Source organism: Bos taurus, chromosome 4, assembly GCF_002263795.3.
Source record: "Bos taurus isolate L1 Dominette 01449 registration number 42190680 breed Hereford chromosome 4, ARS-UCD2.0, whole genome shotgun sequence".
In the NCBI taxonomy this organism is placed as follows: Eukaryota; Metazoa; Chordata; class Mammalia; order Artiodactyla; family Bovidae; genus Bos; species Bos taurus.
The window spans coordinates 103743287-103767262 of record NC_037331.1 but is presented as its reverse complement, the minus strand read 5'-3'; the positions used below and the strand labels follow the sequence as shown (position 1 = coordinate 103767262).

General features: G+C 45.0%; 1 protein-coding gene across 14 annotated transcripts in view; it reads left to right on the top strand.

Annotated features, from left to right (window-relative positions):
• Window positions 1–23976, top strand: part of SLC37A3 (solute carrier family 37 member 3) — a 69422-nt gene that overhangs the window by 29524 nt on the left and 15922 nt on the right. For 12 of the 14 annotated variants that reach the window (XR_009494119.1, XR_003034229.2, XR_009494118.1 and 9 more), the window contains 9 exon segments: window positions 1950–2033; window positions 3922–4067; window positions 8400–8496; window positions 11181–11265; window positions 12014–12192; window positions 14696–14837; window positions 17241–17342; window positions 17950–17997; window positions 18901–19052. Coding sequence is in view for 8 of the 14 variants with exons in the window: in XM_010804538.4 (XP_010802840.1) it covers window positions 1950–2033; window positions 3922–4067; window positions 8400–8496; window positions 11181–11265; window positions 12014–12192; window positions 14696–14837; window positions 17241–17342; window positions 17950–17997; window positions 18901–19052 (1035 nt within the window). In the remaining 6 variants the exon portion in view is untranslated. 14 annotated transcript variants of the gene reach the window in all.

The window sequence follows — 23976 nt, the reverse complement described above, 5'->3', positions numbered from 1 at the left end:
ACAGAATAAATTAGGTCCCTAATGTGAAACACAATTGAGAGATTTTCTTCTCTGCCTTTACTGTATATAAGGTTGTTGTTTAGTCTCTCAGTCGTGTCTGACTCCTTTGTGACCCCATGGACTATACCCCCACAGGCTCCTCCATCCACGGAATTTTCCAGGCAAGAATACTGGCATGGGTTGCTATTTCCTACTCCAGGGGATCTTCTTGACTCAGGGATTGAACCCTTATCTCCTTTAGTGACTGCTGCTGCTGCTGCTGCATCGCTTCAGTCGTGTCCGACTCTGTGCGACCCCATAGACAGCAGCCAACCAGGCTTCCCGTCCCTGGGATTCTCCAGGCAAGAACACTGGAGTGGGTTGCCATTTCCTTCTCCAATGCATGAAAGTGAAAAGTGAAAGTGAAGTCGCTCAGTCATGTCCGACTCTAGTGACCCCATGAACTGCAGCCTACCAGGCTCCTCCGTCCATGGGATTTTCTAGGCAGAAGTACTGGAGTGGGGTGCTATTGCCTTCTCCACCTTTAGTGGCAGGTAGATTTTTTACTGTTGAGCCACCAGGAAAACCCTGTGTATAGCATAACACCCTGTAAATTGGAGCTTTAGGACATTTTCTCTAACACGGGCGGGTGCCTCTTTTGACTTAGTGAAGGGTTGACAGTAATGAGGGAGAAAACATTTATTATGATGTTTATCATCTAAATTTATGTGTGTGTGTATGAAAGTCACTCAGTCATGTCTGACTGTTTGTGACCCCATGGCCTATACAGTCCATGGAATTCTCCAGGCCAGAATCCAGAATACTGGAGTGGGTAGCCTTTCCCTTCTCCAGGGGAAACTTCCTAACCCAGGGATCGAATCCAGGTCTCCTGCATTGCAGGCAGATTCTTTACCAGCTGAGCCACGATATATCTATTATATGTATAATATAGTCAATTTATTAGAAACACCTGTATCTGAATTCAGGTATTTAGTTAAGACATTTATTCATTTTACATATTTGTGGCAGAAACCTGAAGTGTGTTGCCCTTAGCTTTTTGGTCTGCCTTCCTGCTCTGTGTGTGTGTGTGTGTGTGTGTGTGTGTGTGTGTGTGTTAGTTTCTTAATTGTGCCTTCCTGCTGTGTGTGTGTGTGTGTGTGTGTGTTAGTTGCTTAGTTGTGTCTGGCTCTTTGCACCCCCATGTACTGTAGCCCGCTAGGCTCCCCTGCCCATGGACTTCTCCAGGCAAGAATACTGGAGTGGGTTGCCATTCCTTTCTCAAGGGGATCTTCCCAACCCAGGGATCGAACCCAGGTCTCCTGCACTGGCAGGCAGATTATTTATCTTCCGAGCCACCAGGGAAGCCCAGAACGTCCTGCCATGAGCTCAGCCTTTTAATTCCTACCACTCAGTGGGAGGAAAACAGAAAGCAGAACACTTGTACTTATCTTCAGCTAATTACCGTCTGTGCCTCCCTGTACTCCTTGCCTCGTGGTGTGATGAAGCCCAAGGGTTAGATGAAACAGGCAGGGCACGTGGCCCCGTCGCTTCTGTTCCGTAGGACATGTTGTAACATCTTCATTCAGAATGCAAATAGCTAAGACGAATCCCTTTGGGAAAGCAGATACTGATGTTGGAGTTCATCTGTTCTAGAAGATGCAGTATATTTGTGTGCTTGTTTTATTATAATTATTCTTTTTTTCCCCTAGGTGTCTCAGGCAGTTATGGGGGGTCAAATAGAAGGAAAATTTGCCCTGAATTACACTGTCTTGGTGCATGAAATGTTTACAGTGTGCAGAAGCAGTTGTCATTTCTTGAAACACTGGTGAAACTGATAAAGAGGTTAGGCTAAGCACGAGAGTGAGGTTTAATTTTTGTGTTTTGTTTGCGTCATTTGCTTTAGAATGTATCGTACTTTTTCCAGGCTGTGTTGTTACCCAGAGCTGTAAAATGAAATGCTTTCTTCTTAGGGCCTTTTCATCAGCGGTATCGTCGGGGATCGGCTGAATTTGCGATGGGTTCTGTCTTTTGGCATGTGCTCTTCTGCATTAGTGGTAAGTTGAAAAGTGTTGTTGTTTTCATTCCAGTTACTGTTATCTTGGCCAGGAATTTTAGAATCCAAGCAAGCCCCCTACTTCTGTCTATAGAATAGTAAAATGAATCTTTGGTTTTCTGATCCCTTTGGTGCCTTTTTGGTTAAGGGACATCTTGAGAGTGTGATTTTAATCCCACCCCTTCCTTGATTCTCAGTCACCAACAGAGGTCACAGTGTAACTCGAGTGGCGTTCATTGCTCTCGAGAACCCGGCCCCAGCTCACTTCTGCAGTCACGTCTGCCCTGCGTGTCAGCCCTCTGCTCTCCCAGACCAAGCTGCCTTCCGTGGCCCTCACGCATCCTGCTCCTTTCTACCTCACTGCTATTGTTCCTGCTCTTCTTCCTGCCTTCAGTGTCCTCCGTTCAGCTCTTCATAGTCTAACTCAGTGTCTCCTTCAAGTCACTGGCCAGATGACCCTTGTTTCCTCATGCCTGACTTTATCCACCCGGCTCCTGGAAGTTGTCACTCCCTGTCCTGAGCCCTCGCCCCTGACTTTCCACGGAGGCACTTCCTTTGTCTGCTGCTCAGCCTGCTTGTTTCAGGTCAGGCTTATTGCCCCTAGGAGCCTACAGCAGGGTGGTGGAGACCATAGACACCCCAGGGCTGCACTGCCAGGCTTTCAGGCCTTCCCTTGCAGCTTCTAGCTGTGGTTTCTCCATGCTTCAGGCTCCGCTTTTCAATACCTGCACCCAACATTGCAGTGAGGGTCCTGTGAATCACTGTGTGGGGGGCATTTAGAATGGTTCTTGGCGTACTCAGTGCTCCAGAGGGCAGGATCCATATTAGAATCATCTGTATTTGTTCACAAGCGTTTGTTGATTGAATAAAAGCATGGAGCTTAGTTAGACTCTATTAATTGTTTTTCAATGTCTGCCATTGGTGTATGGGGAAAAAATTATTTTCCTTTATATTTCAGAGATTGAAGCACTTTATTCATAAGCTGCTCACCCACATATATGTAGAGACTGTTTTAAAACCTGGTTTAGGGTTTTTTCCTAAACCCAAATGAACTTTTTGGCCAACCCAATGTTTTCTTTCTTTTTTTTTTAACACACTTTTATAAAAGCTGAAGTATGTCCGTAAACTCACCCTCTTCAGTGCACAGTTTTGAATTTTGACAAGTGACTAGTCGTGTAACTGCCACCTGCCTTCTGTCCCTGGCCTCTGGCAACCACTGCCCATTTTTCCTTATGGTTTCCCTCATTGCAGAATGTCATGTAACTGGAATCATACAGTATTAGACATACCCTGTTTTTAAGCCCATGCCAAACATTCCCAAAGGAGATTGACTACAAATAAAATACCCACCCTGAGCAGAACGCCTGGAAAAAAGCAGTCACTTGATACATGCCACCGAATGACTGAGTCAGTCACAAGCTATGGTGATACACTGAGTTTCACCATAAATAGTGATAGTTAGTAAAAATAAAAATAGTAAAAATAGCTGGTGCTTTCTGGCCCCCACAATGTGCCTGGAAATTTACACATGTTATGGTGGAAATCAACACACGTGAACTCCAGTAGTCTTTTTTACCGTCCTCCATAAACAGGAAGAAAGGGAAATAGATGTAAGATGAGGTCACACAATGGGGGCTCAGTCTTTTAGAGTGGAAGATGCAAGCTGGAGGGATGGTCCTCGCTACGTTTTACGCTGTTTGCCGTCTCTGCCTCTCTGTCAGGGGTGGTTTGATGCTTATCTTGCTCGGGGCCGCTCTGAGCAAGGGCATCTGAAGAGTCTACTGCGAGTCTCTCAGGCTCCAGACATTGAATGTGTCTATCACGGAGGGTCTTGAGTCGGGGTGTCCACGTGGATGTGACCCGCATCTTGTTCTTTCTTCTTCCCTAAGGTGTTCGTCTTTGGCACTCTCACGGAGTGGCTGCATTTCTACAACAAGGGGCTGTACTGTAGCTTGTGGATCGTGAACGGCCTGCTGCAGTCCACCGGCTGGCCCTGCGTCGTTGCTGTTATGGGCAACTGGTTTGGGAAAGCTGGGTATGCCACTTTCTTCCTCTTTCATTTCCCTGTTTGATAGTTTTAATATCCGATTGTTCAGATTTGTCAGAGTCAATTCTCTCTATCCTTTTTTTTTTTTAATTTTAAAATTTTATTACGGAGTATAATTGCTTTACAGTGTTACAGTGAAGTGAATCAGCTGTATGTGTACACATATCCCCTCCCTCTGGACCCTCCCCCATGCTGCCTCATCGCAGAGCACGAGCCGAGCTCCCTGTCACACAGCAGCTTCCCCCGGCTGTCAGCTTTATACGTGGCAGTGTATATACGTCAGTGCTGTTCTCCCAGTTCGTCCTACCCCCCTCCCCTTACCCCTCTGTGTCCAGCTGCCTATCACTTGATCTTTTCAACACCACCCGTGTCTTCCCTCTATTTTAGGAAGTTTAGAATAGCAGAGAGAGGAGGTTTCACATCAACGGACATTGGAGACAGTGTGGATTCTATAGTGAAGGTCTGGCCCGTGAGACACGTTCACAGCACTGTTCTGACTATGGTCAGACTTTGAGTGTGGCCGAGGCAGTACATCTCAATTATTTTTTTCAAATCTTTAGAGAACACAAATAACACATTGTAATAATAGAAATCTTGCATGTCATCTCATCATGTATCTCCTTGTGGGTTTTGCCTTCCCTGTTTTTGATACTCGGTGATCTAGTTTGACCTTCTAAAATTAAAGATAAGGAAACTGAGCTCAGAAGTTGTCCTTGGGACTTGCCTAGAGTCACAGAGCAAAGGCTTTAAGAAGATGCAGATGAAGAATTGGCCAGACTTCGGGCCTTAGTTAAATTGGCCATCTCCCCCAAAACCTTCTGTTATTTATCAGTCGTATGTGAGTTGGTGTGTGTGATGGGGGCCATGCATATGGATGGGCACCCGCTGACGGATCTTCTGGGCCACACAGGAAGACCCGTACTTACCCTACAGATAGAAAATAAGTAGAGATATCCAGAGACTTGGCTCTGTTTCTCATTATCATTCGTGACACTCTGCCTTTGTTGTTTATCGTCATTTATGGCTCTCTGCCTTCAGGGACTGTTAATTTGGATATCTAGCTTTTGTCCTGGATAAAATATTCATGTGTTGTGAAACGCACATTGATTTCTTTGATAGCTCTGTCTTTTTTGTTTACTCTCTTACCTAGGGGCCAATGTACCCATCAGATACTACCCACTTGCCATGGTGATCAGTGCATGCTTTAGGCAGCTCCCCTCGGTCTTCCAGCTTCCCCAGTTTCCTAGTGGGAGTAATGGTGCTTGTCGATGATGATCTGTGTTTGTTGTGAAATAATGTTTATGTTCAGTGTGCTAGTGACTTCTTTTGTTTTTTTTTAATACTGTTGTTTGTTTTTGCTCACACTGGGTCCTTGTTGCTGTGCGTGGGCTTTCTCTAGTTGCAGTGCATGGGCTGCTCGTTGCGGCTTCTGTGGTTGCAGAGCACAGGCTGTGGGCGCACAGGCCTCAGTAGTTGAGGCTCTCCGGCTCTGGAGTGCCGCCTCAGTAGTTGTGGCGCATGGGCTTGCTTGCTTCTCGGCATGTGGAGTCTTCCTGAACCAGGGGTTGAACTCGTGTGCCCTGCATTGGCAGGTGGGTTCTTACCCACTGTACCACTAGGGGAAGCCCTGTGCTAGTGATTTATGTTTCTTTCCAACTCTGCTGTCAGTGGTTTAATAGAATTGATTTTCAGAGGTACTAATTCCCCAGTGATACTTTAAAAAATTTATTTATTAGCTACACCAGGTCTTATTTGCAGCACGTGGATCTTTGTCACGTCTTGTGGGATCTTTCCTTTCAGTGCAGGAACTGCCTAGTTGTGCATGTGGGCTCCAGAGGGCATGGGCTTCAGTAGTTGAGGTGCACGGGCTTAGTCGCTCTGCGGCATGTGGGATCTTAGTTCCCCAAACATGGATCGAACCCACATCGTCTGTCTTACAAGGCGGATTCTTAACCCCTGGACCACCAGGGAAGTCCCTCCCCTCTTATACTTTAGTTTTCTTTTGGAGTAGGTGATGCTGTTTGTGTGCCGTTTATTTGTATTAAAATTTTAAGGTAATGTCTTTCCAGTCATGATTTTTGAAAATTATACCAAGGCTACTTGATGATTGTTGCAAAACCAGCTATTTCAAATGAACAAAGAGAAATAAAGGCAAAACCACCTGAAGTGCTTTTATTTCAAGATGATCACTTTGACATGTATCATTTTGAGATAATCCTTACCTGAGCTTTTCCAGATTGGATGACACTGGGTGTTCGGTAGCAGTGACTGGACAGTCTTTTTTTTTTTTTTTTGGACAGTCTTAACTCTTCATTATTTCTCGGTTTCAGTCACAAAGACAAACAGCATGTTCAGGAAGGCCGTTACAGTTTACTTTTGAAAGTAAGACATTCTGTTTTTAAGTGAATAACAACTAGTAAGTGAAATTGATGCTGCACTTGACAGAGTGACTCTTCCTGTGAAGTGTCGCAGTAAACCACGAAGTACCAGTAAAACTGTGACAACTTACAGTCACAGTTGTTTTCAGCGAGTTTCTTCCGAAATGTCTTTGATCAGCGTGTTTTTCAGACCCTGACCTTTATCCTCTTGGTAGGTTTTGTGTTTTAAAGGCTTGGGGCATTATCGTCCTGATGAAAATGTAGAGATTGTCTAGTTCAAATCATTTGATTTCCAAGTGAAAAAGTTAAATAATCTACTGACGACATTGCCCTGAAAAGCTGTTACAATGTGAGTCATATCCCTCCTCCCGTTGTCAGGGGTCATTGTTTTTTTTTAATGCCTCGCCATATAGCATACAGGATCTCAGTTCCCCAATCAGGGATCAAACCCGTGTCCTCTGTATTGTGAGCTCGGAGTCTTAAACACTGGACCGCCAGGGAAGTCCTGGGATCATAGTTTTTTAGGACACATCGAGGCTGGTGGTACTGGTAGATACACCTCTGCAGCCCCAACTGTCAGTTCTGCCACTGCAGCCAGGCCTTTGAGGAGCACAGCGCTTTCCAGATGACAGCATCGAGCCTGGGCCGTGAGCTGCTGGCCATCACTCTGCACAGCTGGAAGTGGCTTCTGAACATGCTTTTTCACTGTACAGTGTTGTCTCCCTCTCCGGTTTTGTTTTTGATTTTTGGGGGCTGTGTCTCGTGGCATGTGGGATCTTAGTTCCCCAACTGAGATCAAACTGGTACCCCCTACATTGGGAGCTCACAGTTTTAACCTCCGGACCACCTGGAAAGTCCCTGCAGTATGTTTTCATGTCTCTCTTCTCCCATTCGGCACAGTAATGTTGAGATTCATCCATGTCTGCATCAATGGTTCATTCCTTTTTATGGCCAAGGAGTCATCCATTGTATCACAGTTGGTGAACATCTAGGTGTTTAGGTTTTGGCTTTTACTATTGAAGCCACTGTGCTTGTTTGTTCACAAACCCTTGTATGGACATATGCTTTCGTTCCCTTGGATAAATACCTTGGAGTAGAATGGCTGGATCTTATGGTAGGAGCATGCTTATCTTTTTAAGAAACTGGCAATTCCCTCTAAAGTGGTTGAGCCACGTTACATTCCTCCCGGCAGTGTAAGGGCTCTAGCGCTGCGCACCCTCGCCAGCACTGGTGTGCTCAGTGCGTTTTGACTTTGCTCTTCTGTTAATTGTGTAGTGGTACCTTGTTGTGATTTTAATTTGCATCTCCCTGATGTTTGATGATGCTGAGCATCTTTTCATAGTCGCTAAGTGGTGTCTGACTCTTGTGACCCCATGGACTGTAGCCTGCCAGGCTCCTCTGTCTGTGGAATTTTCCAGGCAAGAATACTGCAAGGATTTACCATTTCCTTCTCCATTCATGTGCTTATTTGCATCTTATTTTACATGTGTGTATGTAAAGCATTTATTAAAATCTTTGCCCCCTTTTCAGAAACTTTGTATTTGAGATGATTAGAGATTTAACTCCTTAGAATTTTATTGCATTGTTTATCTTTCACAGTATTGAGTTCTGAGATTTCTTTACATCCCAGCAGCAAGTCTGTTGTCAGATAAGTGGCATCCAAATAGTTTCTCCCAATCCACGGGGCTTGTCTTTTTAAATTCTCTGAATAGTGTCTTTCAGTGGGCCCCCAATTGAACTTCAGTATAATAAAATCTTAGAAGAAGAGAGCTACCCAGTTAAGTGTTTTGCCATTTGGGTGTACTTTGGGAAAAAACACGTTGAAATGGAACATTGATTCTGTGTAATGTGAGCCTGCGCTGTGTGGCCATTTTGTACTTGAGCTGCACACAGAACCCGTTCTGATTGTGTTGTCTTCTGTTCTGCTCTGTTCCCATCCCAGGCGAGGAGTTGTTTTTGGTCTCTGGAGTGCCTGTGCCTCCGTGGGCAATATTTTGGGTGCATGTCTAGCTTCTTCTGTTCTGCAGTATGGTTATGAGGTAAGTGTTTTTTTCCCTAGTTTTTTCTTCAGTATATAAATATATGTTTTATTTTTAGGAAGTAATCCTGTGACCGTTTAAAATGACTTAGTGCTGTGTGTGGGAGGGGCAGGGTTTGTATTAAGAGTGGACAAGCTTATGGTAGATTAAAACACATTAAAAAAAATTAGTCATGGAAAAACACCTAAGTCTAAAGACATATAATCATTTGGGGAAAAGTACTTGCAACTCATGTTACAGATAAAGAGCTAATCTCCTTAATGTATAAAGAGTGCCCATAAATTGATAAAGAAAAAGACTAACAACACACAGAAGGAAAGGTAAAGCATTTGAATGTGTAGTTCAGGGAAAGGAAAGAGAAATGGCTTATAAACATATGACAGGATATTCTACTTCACTCAGTAATATTCTTAAGTTCCTCTTAAGTGCCCCCAAGGCAGTAGAGGATAGAGCCTTGGCCCAAAGAGCCAAAAATCTTTGCCCTTATAGGAGTTTAGGTATTAAGTGGTAGAGAAATGCAAATTAAAACTACATTGTAAAAAAAAAGAGAGAGAAAAAACCTTACACCATATCCTTACTAGATTGGAAAAAGTCCAGAAGTTTGGTACCATGTTTACTAGGAGGTAACATCAGGCATTGCAGGGTGGGTGAGTAAATAACTCCTCTTGGGGTCAATATAGGAATGTCTGTCAAAAGCCCAGTCACTTAACTGGGCTTCCCTGGTGGCTCAGACAGTAAAGCATCTGCCTGCAATGTGGGATACCTGGGTTCGATCCCTGGGTCGGGAAGATCCCCTGGAGAAGGGAATGGCAACCCACTCTAGTATTCTTGCCTGGAGAATCCCATGAACAGAGGAGCCTTGTGGACTACAGTCCATGGGGTTGCAAGGAGTCGGACACGACTGAGTGACTAACACATCAGAATTATAATGGCTCTGACCTAGCAGTTCAACCTCCGTGAATTAATCTGACTGATGAGTATACTTCATCATATACAAAGAGTACATCTGCAAGGTTATTTGCTTCATCATTGTTTGTAATAGCAAAAGATTGGTAACAGATGTCAACCAAATGGGAAGTAGTTAAACCACGAAACACCTATTCAGTGGAATCTGTGCAGCTGTGAAGTAGAGTTAGGCAGCCCTGCATGTCCAGACTGGGATAGAGCTCAGTGATATGTTAAGTAAAGATAACCGTGTGTTGAGTATTGCCATTTATGTGAAATGGAGGAAGAATTAAAGAGTATCTATTGTATTGGCTTGTGTGTTTCCAAAACAAACTTTGGAAAGTACAAGCTAAATAACAGTGCTTATATGTTCAACAAATAAAAAAATCGAATGGCTCATGTCAATGGATCGCCTGTTCAAAGACCTAATAATTGGAAACTCCCTGGTAGTCCAGTGGTTAGAACTCCAAACTTTCACTGCTGAGGGTGTGGGTTCAGTCCCCGATTGGGGAACTAAGATCCCTCAAGCCATGCAGTGCAGCCAAAACAAAACAAAACCCCAAACCTAATAACTGAAAGTAAGTTGCTCTTTTAGAAAGTAGGTAACAGTTTTTAAACAGCTTGCCAAGTGTTTGGTCCTTGAAGAATTTTGGTCTAGTTAGGGCCAGTGGGAAGTCCTTCCTGTGTTCATAGTCACCTTTTCCCAGGTTTCTTAGCTTCACACCTGGACTGTACTAATTGGCTCAAATGGGAATTTCAGGTCACCCTATGGGCTCCTCCCAGATTTGAATTCTGGAAACACTCATTGACACCTCAGGCTCCATTCTCTCTTAAATAAAATTCACTGATGCCGTCTGGCTCTCGAGTGTCTCACCTGGACCGTCGGAAGGACACTGTTCTTCCCTGTGACCCCCCAGCACAACCCTCAGCTCCCCCTGTGCAGAGGGCTTCCCATCTCCCTCCCGCCTGGTAGCTTCAGTTGTGCTGGGAAAGGTGGTCACTCGCCAGGATTTTCAGCTCTTCCCTAAAGCACTGTCTCCCTCCTTCAACCTCCTTGGCTTTTTTCTTCCAGATTCAGTTCCTCTGTATGTTTCCTATGGGGACTCAGCCTTCTCATTTACCCACCTCCGTGCTGCCTATATTAATGTGTGGTATCTCTTTTTAAAATTTATCTTTATTTAGTGTTTTGGCTGTGTGGGTTCTTCGATGCAGCACTCAAGAGTCTTTGTCGCGTCAGGCGACAAAGCAGTTGGACCGGCTCAGTTGCTCCACGACATGTGGGATGTTAGTTACCCAACCAGGGATCGAACCCACATCCTCTGCATTGCAAGGCAGATTCTTAACTGCTGGACCACCAGGGAGGTTCCTATTAATTAATGTTGTGTGTAGTGTGTAACCCCCCTCAACTGGAAACTGTCTTTGAGGGCAGATACTGTCTGTTACGTGAGGCTGAGTGGTGGCAAGAGCGCTATTCTTGGAGCTAATTCTGACTTCCCAGTTGTAATAGTACCACTCGGTGTCCAGGAGACCTTAATTATCCTCTCTGAGCTGCACAGAGTCCCTGGGAAAAACTTGTGAGAAAACAAGTAAAACACTTAGCTCAGTGCCTGGCAGCGGCCGGGTGCCCGGCGCTCACTTCCTTCCCGGTTGTGCCGTCCTCCACGTGTGTCTCTAACGACTGTGTGGTTAACGAGCATCCCCGATGTGTCAGGAGCACCTTTCCCCTTCCCGCCCCCCAGTATGCCTTCCTGGTGACGGCGGCCGTGCAGTTTGCTGGTGGGATCATCATCTTCTTTGGACTCCTGGTGTCACCGGAAGAAATCGGTGAGAGAAGCTGCTTTTCTACTCAGATCGTCTTGCTAACACGGGCAAAGAGAAACCCGAGGCTGGAACAGCCCAGATCTTTCTCCCTAGGAGAACTGTGGGCTCCTTTCAGTAAATTAAAAGAGCAGTCTTGCTGTTTTGTGTCCTGTCGACGCCACAGCCTCGCCTGGCACAGCTGCAAATGTTTGAGGGAGTGAGGCTCACCTTTTTATAGATTCAGGGAAAACTCATCATTTGCAAATGAGGTTTTATAATGGAGACATTGGCTTGAAATTAGCATGGATGGATTTTGAATTTCGCTTCTTGAGACAGATCTTTTTTTCTTCAGAAGAATAATTCAGTGAAATACTTATCTGTGGTTAAATACAGATTGTACAGGCAGAACATACAAGTGAAACCACAGAACCAGATAGATGTATGATTCTTCTGTCTTTTGAGTCTTACTGAAGAGACACGTCAGTTTAATAGTACATAATTAACGAGTTTTTCTGTATGAAAGAGAAGAGAGCGTGACGTGGTTGAAAAAACACTGCTTCGAAGCCAGATAAAGGAGAATTTGAGTCCTGGGTTTGTTCCTCATTAGCTCTGTGACCTTGATTGACCTTGGACTCTGAACCTTAGTAACTTTTTCTGTAAAATGCAAATGAAAATAGCGTGGACCTCACAAGTAATGGTGCGTGTAAAGCACTCAGCACAGTGCCGGCACCTGGCAGGCACCCTCTCAGTGTGGCTGTCGCTGTTGTTGTAGGTATCCCAGGTATCGAGACAGAAGACAATTTTGAAGAAGACTCGCACAGGCCGTTAATTAATGGTGCTGAAAACGAAGATGAAGCTGAGCCTAATTATTCAATCCAAGAAGGCAATACTGTGACCCAAGTCAAGGCAATAAGCTTCTACCAGGCTTGTTGCCTTCCTGGAGTTATAGCGGTAAGGACTGTTCAGATCTCCCCACCGAAGCCTGGGAGATACCATAGCCTGAATAGTAGCACTGCCGGGCATACGGCACCTTGAAGCAGTTAGCTTCTCTTTGAGACTTTATTTAGGGAATATATGTCCAGAGGAATCGGGAACAGTGGCCCTCAGCTTGTTTATTGACACCACTTGAGCTTGTATCGATACCCAGTGCGAGGGTTGGTACCTTTTCTGTGCAGAGCCAGATGTAAATGTTTTCAGCCCTGGGGCCACTGTGCAGTCTCTGCCACAGCCATTCAGCTCAGTAGAGCAGAGGACTCCACAGACACATGGAACCAGTGGACCTGACCGGAAGTGGCCCGTGGCCCCAATTTGCTGACCCTGATACTAGAGTTGGAGTAAGAAGGCAAAGACGGGTATTTTTTAATATATGCCTTTTGGCCTGTTGAAGTCTTACAGAATTATAAGTAGATCAAGAGGGCCTTGAGTGGTGAAGTCTGTTTTCTTTGACGATGTTCTTGCCATTCTAGGGGAAAAAATAGTTTGCCCTTCTGTAAAAGGCCAGAGCAGGATGCTCCACAGTATCCCTTGGTAGTGTATTCCAGTGTTTCCATAACCTCCACAGTCAGGTTTTTTTCCTAACATCTAAACTGAATCCATTCTGCCACAGTTTTTCTGTCTTGGTGTTTTGGGCCTCTAGCATGGGAGTGGGGAGAAGGCAATGGCACCCCACTCCAGTACTCTTGCCTGGAAAATCCCATGGACGGAGGAGCCTGGTGGGCTGCAGTCCATGGGATCACTAAGAGTCGGACACGACTGAGCGACTTCACTTTCACTTTTCACTTTCATGCATTGGAGAAGGAAATGGCAACCCACTCCAGTGTTCTTGCCTGGAGAATCCCAGGGATGACGGAGCCTGGTGGGCTGCCGTCTGTGGGGTCACACAGAGTTGGACACGACTGAAGTGACTTAGCAGCAGCAGCAGTGCAGGAGTGGAGTTAAGAGGCCTAGGTTATGCTGCCAGCTTACCCACTAAGGCTCTGCGAGGTCTCTGGCGTTACTCAGCTCTTCCTTGTGTCTCAGTTCCCCTTCCTATGGATAGAAGGCCTACCAGTCCATCCTCCCTGAAGTCTGCAATGTTGAGTTATTATGATTAAACACCTTTTTAATTTTATGGTTTAATGGTGCTTTATGAATATAACCTCTCAACTAGATTCAGAGTCTGCTGGTTGTCCTATTTCGTACTTATCTGCTCCCTTCTCCCTACCCCAGGCTAAGAGAACTGACACTTGCCAACAGATAAAGTTTAAGCGTGAGTTCAGATCGAAGTTCGAGTTCCCACAGTTCTTCAACCAAAAGATGACGAGTCATACAGTGAAATGCATGTCCCCTGGGGGCCTGTTCTTATGCTAATGATTAGTTTTTTGGTTTTTTTTTTTGTTTTTTTTTTTTACAGTAGTTATTAAAATATTCTGCTGGTAAGAGTTTAATTTCTGAGACAGGACTTAGATTTGTTGTGACTAAACGTGGTGCTCCCTTGCTATCCCTTTGTATTTCACAAGCTATTGTTCCCCGCCATGGGCAGGGTATAAAGGGAATCCAGTGAACTTAATCCCTTTGTCTTTGTGGCCGGCTGTCTGGACAAAATGCACTCATGGTTGAGATTTGGCTCTCTAGGGGGCGGCGGTCCTGCCAGGAAAGCCCCTTTAAAACAAGTGATACCTAGGGAATAAGTGGCAGCTCCAGGGAAGAGAATATACTAGCCAGACACCCTTTGAAGTGAGTCTCTCTGTTCCTCCCCCTTCTTCCTTTGATGCTGAATGTCAGGATTTCCTGGTAATAATGTGTTGAATATAGGTTTCTCAGCCCCACTGCCATGTTATGGGAGCTCTTACTCCTCAACCTAGAGCCACAAGGCCCGTGACGATCCTCTGCTTTCATTTTTGACTCAGAGCTTTCCGAAACTACCCTATGAAAGTAGTTTTCATGCTGATGCTTTTCTTGGACCTTTGGAACTAGCGTCCAGGCACGTTGCTCTGCACTGGTCATCATGTTAGCTTCGAAGGAAGTCGAACCTGAAAGGGTTGGCTACTTGCAGTAAAAGCTGTGATGTTTACTGGGTTCGTTTGCTTATGGTTAGTGCTCCTCAGTGGCACGAATACCTTTTATCTTTATCTAAATAAAGAAATGTGAGTCCATGCCCTGCCTTATGGTTCAGAACACCAGTTTGCTTCTACCAGAGAGCCAAAAGGAGAAGAAGTGGGGACAATTAGGGAGTAGTCCTCTGTGTTTTTAATCCCAAGGCTTATTATACTGCCTTTCTAGATGCTAAGTTGGGGGAAGAGAGGAGGAAGGCTAGGACAAGTCAGGCAATGGGAATTTATAGGAACATTTAATTTTAAAATCAGGTACTATGCAGCTCCAGCTCTTCTGTTTTGTTTTGCTGTTTAATTGTATTAGAATGGTAGTTACGCTGTGCTGTTCGTTCCTTACTGACAGTGGGGTGTTTTCCTTGTAGTATTCACTGGCCTACGCGTGCTTGAAGTTAGTGAATTACTCCTTCTTCTTCTGGTTGCCCTTTTATCTGAGTAACAACTTTGGATGGAAGGAGGCCGAAGCTGACCAGCTGTCCATCTGGTACGACGTCGGAGGAATTATAGGTACGGCTAATGAAGCGTCTTTTCCTCTAGCAAGAGGGTGTCACTAGTCAGATTTTATTGGGTTATGAAATCTGGCATCATTTAAAGTTTTATCACTTATTCCACAGCCCTTTTTCCTAAACTGTCCTACTGGTAAATAGCCAAACTCCTTAAAAAAAAAGTCCATAGAAAAGAGGACCCAGCCTGCGGCAGCCCTGTGATGTATAGAGCTCTTTTTTCTCAGTCCTTTGTTGTGGGATCAGTTCTTTTGTCCTGGGATGTACCGGGATGTTGCTGTCTCTGGTTTCTTTAAGGGTGAGCCTTTTGTACACTCCCAGGGATCGCTTAGCTCTAAAGCTAATTGTATGTCAGAGATCTGAGTTATGTTCATTTTACCTATCGCCCACAGCCGAAGAAGGGAAACATATTAGCTTAGTGTACTGACTGTCAGATCATAAAGGTAGGAAGGTTATTTTGTTTTACGATTGCTTCCTTGTACACAGCAGACTTTAAATAGTGACTTTCTGCTGTAGTTGGAAGCATCCACAAGGAAGTGGGAAACTTTAAAATCAGACAGATGGACAGCGTGCATGTTAGTGGGTACCACCTACATGGCTGTGGCAGAACCTTGGTAGCCTTTCTGTAATGTTTACATTTAGACATGTGGACAGACTAAACTGCCCTGAGCATATGAAAGCACAGTGTACCCTTAGGTGGTGTGCTGTTATTGTGTTTGAACTTGTGTGTCCCATTCTTTTAAAGTTGATTTTATTTATGTATTATTTTTGGCTGTGCTGGGTCTTCGTTGCTGCCTGGGTTTTTTTCCTTCCCTCTGGTTGCAGAGAACAGGGGCTACTCTCTAGTTGAGGAAGGCAGACTTCTCCTTGCTGTGGCTTCTCTTGTTGCAGAGCACAGGCCCTGGGGCAGTGGGCTTCAGGAGTTGCAGCTTCCGGGCTGTAAGGCGCAGACTCAGTAGTTGCGGCACAGGGACTTGGTTGTTCCATGGCATGTGGGGTCCTCTCAGGTCAGGGATCGAACCTGTGTCTCCTGAATTGGCAGGCGGATTCTTCACCACTGAGTCATGAGGGAAGCCCCACAGCAGATTTTAATAGTGACTTTTTGCTATAGCTAGAAATGCAGGGAAGTTGTTTAGTCAGTCAGTTGTATCTGACTCTTTGTGATCCCATGGACTGTAACCCGCCAGGCTCCTCTGTCTTTAGGATTCTCCAGGCAAGAGTACTGGAGTGGATTGCCATTTCCTTCTCCAGGAGTTCTTTCTGGACCAGGGATTGCACCCACATGTCCTGCATTGGCAGGCAGGTTCTGTACCACTGAGCCACCAGGGAAGCCCAAACAGGGAAGTAGGAATCTTCAAAACCAGACGGATATACAGAATGCATGGTAGTGGGTACCACCTACATGACTGTGGCAGAACCTTGGTAGCCTGTCTTTACATTTAGATCTGTGGACAGACTAAACTGCCCTGAGCACATGAAAACACAGTATATCCTTAGGTGATATGCTGTTATTGTATCTGAACTTGTGTGTCCTCATTCTTAGACTCAGAGCCAAAGGTGAGGATGCTGCCTTTAGACTTGCACATACTTCTGTGTCCTGAATAGACTTCTGATGAGGGTGTACCAGATGTCCCAATGCCCCGAGATTCCAAACAGGACTGTATCTGAATGTGACTGTGTTGCTTCAAGGATCCACGTCACCTCTTCTTCTTTTCTAAACTGCTTATTTATTTATTTATTTGGCTGCGCTGGATCTTAGTCGCAGCACTCGAAATCTTCCGTCTTCATTGTGGTATTCTGGCTCTTTAGCTGCCACATGCAAACTCTTCAGTTGCGGCATGTGGGATCTGGTTCTCTGACCAGGGATTGAATTTGGGCCACCTGCATTGGGATTGCTGAGTCTTAGCCACTGGACCTCCAGGGAAGTCCTCCACATAAATTTATTTTAAACATCTTGACCTATTAGTTTTTGCCAAACCATAATTGCTGCATTTAATTTTAGTGAATATTTATGTTCACTACTACTCGTAACCTGTGATGCAGTCTCATTAATTATCTTTCAAATAAAAAGCGGGGGCGGGGGGCGGGGGCGGGGGGGAAGCAAGAAAAGGCTTCATAGCTGATCGGGGAAGGGAAAACAGCAAGGAACAGTGAGGGTGAGTCTGATGCTTTTTCCTGATTTTGGTGTCTGACTGGTGGTGTCTGTCCCCGTCTGCCATCGTGTGAGTTGACAGATTATCTTTCTAAAAGGAAATTAGGGAGGAGGTTTTTTAGGAGAGTCAGCTGTCTTGTTGGATAGACCAGGGTTAGGATCCTGCCAGCGGGTGGAGGGTACGTGGTAAGCAAGAGTCAGGTAACTAAGCTAATTTCGAGATGTTGATTGGGTTGCACTTCTTTGTGCTGAAAGGTGGAACCCTGCAAGGCTTCATCTCCGACATGTTACAGAAGAGAGCGCCGGTGTTAGCTCTCAGTCTGCTTCTGGCCATCGGGTCCCTGGTTGGATACAGTCGTGAGTATTTCCTTGAAGTTAAACTGTTTGCCTCATCTCTTAGAACTAAGGCATTTACTTGCCTCGAGTCAGTGATCAGCCCTGGGGAGGTGGTTGAGACCAGCCACAAAGATCCCAGGGCATAAATGGGATCTTTGTATTGTCCTGTGAACAGCGGTAAAAGTATCATTACGTAGTTTTATTTGCATTGGGGAGGAAACTGGCATCTCTTTTGCTTTGTTGGTTTGTTTAAAAGCTTGCTTGGGAGTGTATATGCTTTGTCCAAGGGTAGGCTCCAGCGGTGCAGCATTCGAGCCAATAAAACAATAAAAGGGACAAGATTTCAAAAGAGGAAAGATGGTAATTAGCAGGTTTGGTATCTGTCCCTTAAGATGCTGCTGAGATAGGAGTTTTCCTGTAGCTTTTAGAAGTCACAGTAGCTTGAGCACCAGCCAGAGGCAGACATTACACATAAGAGTCGGGAGAGGTGGTGATGGAGCTGTATCTGCTTGCTATCTCCGGGAGATCTGTGAGGTCATGGGAACCCAGGCCTGTGTGTACTGTTCGGTGGAGACACGTGTACTGCGCTCCTCACGTCATCACCCCGTGCCTGTGTCTTTCCTTGCAGGTTCTCCAAACGACAAGTCCATCAATGCGCTTCTGATGGCTGTCACAGGTACGGCACAGGCTCCATTTCACTGTCTTGTTCCTCTGTAAATAAAAAGGGAAAAAGGAAACTGATTGCTCCTTCAAGCTGAGTTATTCTAAAGCCTTAATTATAGAAAACTCAGGTGGTAAAAGGAAAGATGCCTCCCCCGGATCCTGCTTCTCTGCTCTCACGTGACCGCCTCAGTCCTGGTGTGGCAGAAGCAGTCCCTTAGAGATTTCCTCCCATTTTTGATTGCGGCCCACACCCTCTCATATCACTCCCGGAAGTGGTGTAGGAAGAATGCCATGTTGGAAACCAGTTCACCAACTTTCAAAAAGTCCAGTATAGCTGGTTTTTCCTCCTATGTTGGAATTGGTCAGTATTTCTTCCCTTGAACCCCAGATGAATCAGTTGAATGCCACACGGGACCCTGTTATAGAAAAACTCCTGTTCTTAAATTTGAGCTCATGGGATAGTTGAAGCTGCTGCTGCTCTGTGAGACTCTTGGCCCTGACCGTGCTCAGTCCTGTGGCAGCCTCACCGAGAACAGTGGCAGATGGAACCCCTTGCACCGTTTAAATCGCTTTTTCTCCTCTCTCTCTCTTTCTCACTGTTTGGTTGAATATGGGTAGTTAGATACTCTGACTCATCTCTGCCATAATAGAATTTGATAAACTGGTGCAGACAGTTGTCAGGGAATGCACACTTCACCGGATTAGAAAGGTCTGTTTTCTAAAGGAAAGTGGATGCTAACTAAGATGTTACATCCGGGGGAGTTTCCATTTTTACAGGTAACTTTGCCCCCTTTCTGTTTCTCTCCAACATACCAGTTAGAGTACTGGGATTAGAGTTTATGTAATTCTCAGTAGGTTCCTAGCGCGTTGTTACGAGTAGTGTCTTAATAAGAACCTGTTCTGTTTCTGACTTTAGGGTTCTTTATTGGTGGACCTTCTAATATGATTAGCTCTGCTATTTCTGCGGACCTGGGTCGTCAGGAGCTGATCCAGGGGAGCAGTGAGGCTCTGGCGACCGTCACTGGGATTGTTGATGGAACCGGGAGCATTGGAGCTGCGGTGGGCCAGGTGAGAGGGCGGGGTGGGCTGGACAGGGAGTGTTTAGCGGTGGAAGGGCCTGCCCCCGCCTGCAGGGCCACGGTAGGTGGCGCTCTTGTGCTATAGTGCACTGTACTAAAAGCCTTGGGTTCTTAGTGACCTAACATGGAAGGCCCCTCGACATTTATCAGTTCGTCCTCTCCACTTTTACCTTCAGATTCTTCCTGTCTAGAAAGAAGTGAACACTTGGTCAGACAGATCCTTCAGTCCCTGCTGCCCACCGCGTCCTCTTCCAGCCTGAACTTGGCACTTCAGGGAGGCCAGGAGACACATGCTTCTCATTACCGCGCACTTGACACGCAGGCCCCAGCTCTCCCACCCTCCAAACGCAGACATACACACATTCTTGCCACTGACCCCCACCAGAAATTGCCATGGACGCTGCAGCTGCCCTGAGATGCTGCCTCTGCTTCCTACAACTGTGTTTCAAAAGACAGTTCATAAATGTCTTACATCAGAATCAATCTGGGAACTCATTAAAGTACAGAACACTTAGCTTACTGTGGACTCACTGAGTGAGGGCCTGGGGATCTGTATTTCAGCAAGCCATCCTGGCGAGTCCTGTGCACTCTATAAAGTTTGGATCCTCCAGGTTAAGAGTGGCCTACTGTAGGTAGTCAGAACTGTTGTCTCTCTTTCTTTGGCTGTGCTGCACAGCGTGCGGGATCTTAGTTCCCTAAATGGGTGTCGAACCTGCACCCCCTACGTTGGAAGCGTGGTGTCTCAACCACTGGACCATCAGGGAAGTCCTTGTCAGAACCATTCAAATTGATCTTTCTTGCTTTCATTCAGCTTCAGAAAGGCATTGTTTCTCTGGGACAGTCATGAGTATTTGTCGCTCCTGGGGTATACCACTCTCAGTCATTAAGTGCTAATTTTGTAAAATGTAGATTTGAGAATCAACTGCATGGATAAAATATGTGAAACTATGGCAGTGATGTGATGTTTAATGGGGAAAGAAAATATGTGCAAAACCTCAGAGGATGCCCAGTGGTCACAGAAACAGAAGCCAGAATTTGAGGGGTGGGGGTGTTACTCAGATCATAAATGAAGAGAGGTCAGGAGACAGAGAATGGAAGGAAAAAGGCTTGTAGTTTTGACACTGAGGTCATTAGATGGCCTTGAAGATTGATGCTTTGCTTGCTTAATGGGGGTGGATCACTGGTATCTGATTGTGAGTAGTTAATACAAGAACAGACGTTGCTGGAGATTGTTGTTGTTCAGTTAGCCGTGTCCGGCTTTTTGTGACCTCCATGGATTGTAGCCCACCAGGCTCCTCTGACAATAGAATTTCTCAGGCAAAAATACCGGAGCGGGTTGCCATTTCCTTCTCCAGGGGATCTTCCCAACCCAGGGATTGAACCCGCATCTCTTGCACTGGCAGGTGGATTCTTTACCACTGAGCCACCTGGGAAACCCATTGCAGGAGGTCCACCGACTGCACGCATACCTCTCTCTGGTCACGTAGCGCGTGTTTATTTGTTACTGTCTCTCCCGCTGTGAGATGCGCGTCACGAGGGCAGTGTTTGTGTTGTGTTTTGCTGTCGCCCCAGTCCTAGGGAGGGTGCCTGGCACACTTGAGACGTTCAGGTACTTGTTGAATGGTTGTAGAAAGAGCGATTTATAGGATCAGGGTGTTAGCTTATTTGATTATGAAACTAAAGGGGAAAAAGAACACTTAGCAAAGGTAAGAGAACTGTGTTTTCTTGCCATGCTCTGGAGTAGGAACAGGCCAAAATGCTATTGGCCACCTGTTCAGATGTCTTCATATAAAGGGTATTGGGCAGTCTTTTTTGAAATGACTGTATTTTAGGTTTTCCTTCTTAGCTAATGTTTTCTTCATTAATCAGATGGATGGATTGTAATTAGCATTTCAAGGAGTTTCTTTCTAGTTAGAATGCCCGCTAGTCTTAAGATCCCTAACTAGGAACTTGGGGTCAGCATTAGACCGACTTTCACGGTTTTAGAAGCAGAATCAGGAGTAAATCATTGTTCGCTTTACTCATTCCTTTGGTGTGTTGAGTTTTGAATGATTTCTTACTGTTTGAGGTATAAAACCCCAAACTTCATGACTTAATATTAAAAACTTAGGACTCTGCCTGGTGGTTAAGACTCCTCACTTCCACTGCAGGGGGCGCAGGTTCAGTACCTGGTCAGAGAACTAAGATCCCACATGCCGCACAGTGTGGCCAAAATGAAAACAAAAATTCTATAAACTTGGTCCCTAGCACTCGCCAAATTCACATTGAATAGCTTTGTTCTCCCAGCCTTTCGCTGACTTCCCAAGAAAAACACTGCTTTCTCACGCTGGTGTCCAGAGCAGTTGGTACGCGCCTGTGGTAGAGCAGTTGCCGCGGTGTTTCACACTGACTGGCTGACTGATCCCCCGTATCAGACTCTGCCTTCCCTGAGGATAGAACCGCGCTGTGTCCTTCTTTTTTGCGTTCCCAATGCATGATATGATTTTGACACACAATGGGGGTTCAGTAGGTTAAATTGCAGTGTTTTCCCAAGAGAGATGAGAACAAACGTCCACATAAACATTTTTACACAAATGTGTTTCACAGCAAATGATTATTTATAATAGCTAAGAAGTAGAAACATCCTTACATCCATCAACCGATGAATGGATAAGTAAAATATGATATATTCATATCAGATCAGATCAGTCGCTCAGTCGTGTCTGACTCTTTGTGACCCCATGAATCTCAGCACGCCAGGCCTCCCTGTCCATCACCAGCTCCCGGAGTTCACCCAAACTCATGTGCATCAAGTTGGTGATGCCATCCAGCCATCTAATGGAGTATTATTTGGCAGTTCAAGAGGAATGAAGGTTTGATAGATGCTACAGTATGGATGAACTTCAACTCTATTATGCTAAGTAAAAGGAGCCAGTCACCAAAGACCACCTATTTATGTGATTTCATTCATATGAGATACCCGGAATAGGCAAATCTATAGAGAAAGAAATTAGATTAGTGGTTGCTTTGAGTTGGGTGGGTCTGGAGAGTGATTCCTAATGGGTTTCTCTTGGGGTGACGAAGATGGTCTAAAATTAGATTATGGTGGTAGTTGCACAACTCTGTATGTATACTAAAATCCATTGAGTGATATGAGCTTAGTATTATGTAAATTATATGTCAGTAAAGCTATTTAAAAGATAAAGTAGCATTCAGAGAGTTTGGAGGGCCACTGTGCTTCCTCTCATGGGTGATTACAGCTCTGCTTTTTTGTTTTCCATGAGGCTGTCCAGGCTAAATCACTCAGTTGTTCTCCTTTAATTTCTCCCACTTAAAAATTTTACTAATAATGTGATCAAAGAACATGGGTTAAATGATCGTGTCAGTGGTCAGCTGAGTTTTGAGAAGGGTACCAAGACCATTGGGGAAAGAGTGGTTTCTTCACCAAAAGGTGCTGGGAAAGCTGGATGTACACATTGCAAAGTAATGAATGTGGACCCTTACCTTACATTACGTACAAGAATTAACTCAAAATGGATCATATACCTAACTTTAAGAGTTAAAACTAATAAAACCCTTAGAAGAAAACATAGGGACAACTCCTTATGACAGATGTGTACCAATGGTCAATGAACCCCTGAAAAGAGTCTCAGCATCCTTATTCTCTTAGGGAAATGCAAAGGAAAAACATGAACTACCACTTCACACCTAATCAGGATGTCTGTAATTAAAGCCAAGTAGAACAAAGTAGCGGAGAAGGCAATGGCACCCCACTCCAGTACTTTTGCCTGGAAAATCCTGTGGACGGAGGAGCCTGGTGGGCTGCAGTCCATGGGGTTGCTAGAATGGGACATGACTGAGCGACTTCACTTTCACTTTTCACTTTCATGCATTGGAGAAGGAAATGGCAACCCACTCCAGTGTTCTTGCCTGGAGAATCCCAGGGACGGGGAAGCCTGGTGGGCTGCCGTCTCTGGGGTCACACAGAGTCAGACACAACTGAAGCGACTTAGCAGCAGCAGCAGCAGCAGAACAAAGTAGTAAGTACTGGTGAGGAGGTGGAGAAATTCCATACAGTGCTGGTAGGAATGTAAAACCACACAGCTGTTGTAGAAAATGCTATGATGGTTCCTCCAAAAGGCAAGCATTACCATATGACCCAGCAGTTCCGCTCCAGGTATGCTGTACTCCAAAGACTTGAAGACAATTTCGGTTATTTGTTTGCCATTGTTCATTGCAACATTATTCATAATAGCCACAAGGTGGAAACAACTAAAATGTCCACGGATAGATGAATAGATAAGCATGTGGTATATCTATGCGGTGGAATATTATTCGGCCTTAAAAAGGAGTGGATGTATGTTACAACATGAATGAACCGTAGCAACACTGTGTCGAGTGAAATCAGCTGCACACAAAAGGACAGATATTGGGTGATTCTGCTTAACACAAAATATCTAGAATGGGCAAATTCATAGGAATAGAAAGCAGATTAGAGTTTGTCAGGGGCTGAGGAGACGGGTCATGGAGAGTTCTTGCAGAGAGTTCATAGGTGCAGAGTTTCCGTTTGGGCTGATGAAAAAGTTTGAAAATAGGTAATGGTGATGGTTGTGCAAAGTCATGAATGTATTTGGTGCTGCTGAGTTGTATGTACAACGAAAGATTGCTAAAATGGCAAGTTGTATGTTATATGTATTTTACCATAATTAAAAAAAAATGGGTTAAAAGCTACTGGATACTTTTTAGTAATTGAAAATAAAAGAATATGCTGTAGAGTGTCAAAGTCATGCAGTAATCCTGTGAGCAAATAGTGTAGTTGAAAAATGAGTGGTATACTTAAAAGATGAACTATTTTTAAAAGCATCAGTTATAGTACCTGTCACTGGAAGAAGTGATGATTAAACAGAAGTGGCTTGAGGCTGTTCATCATTCTC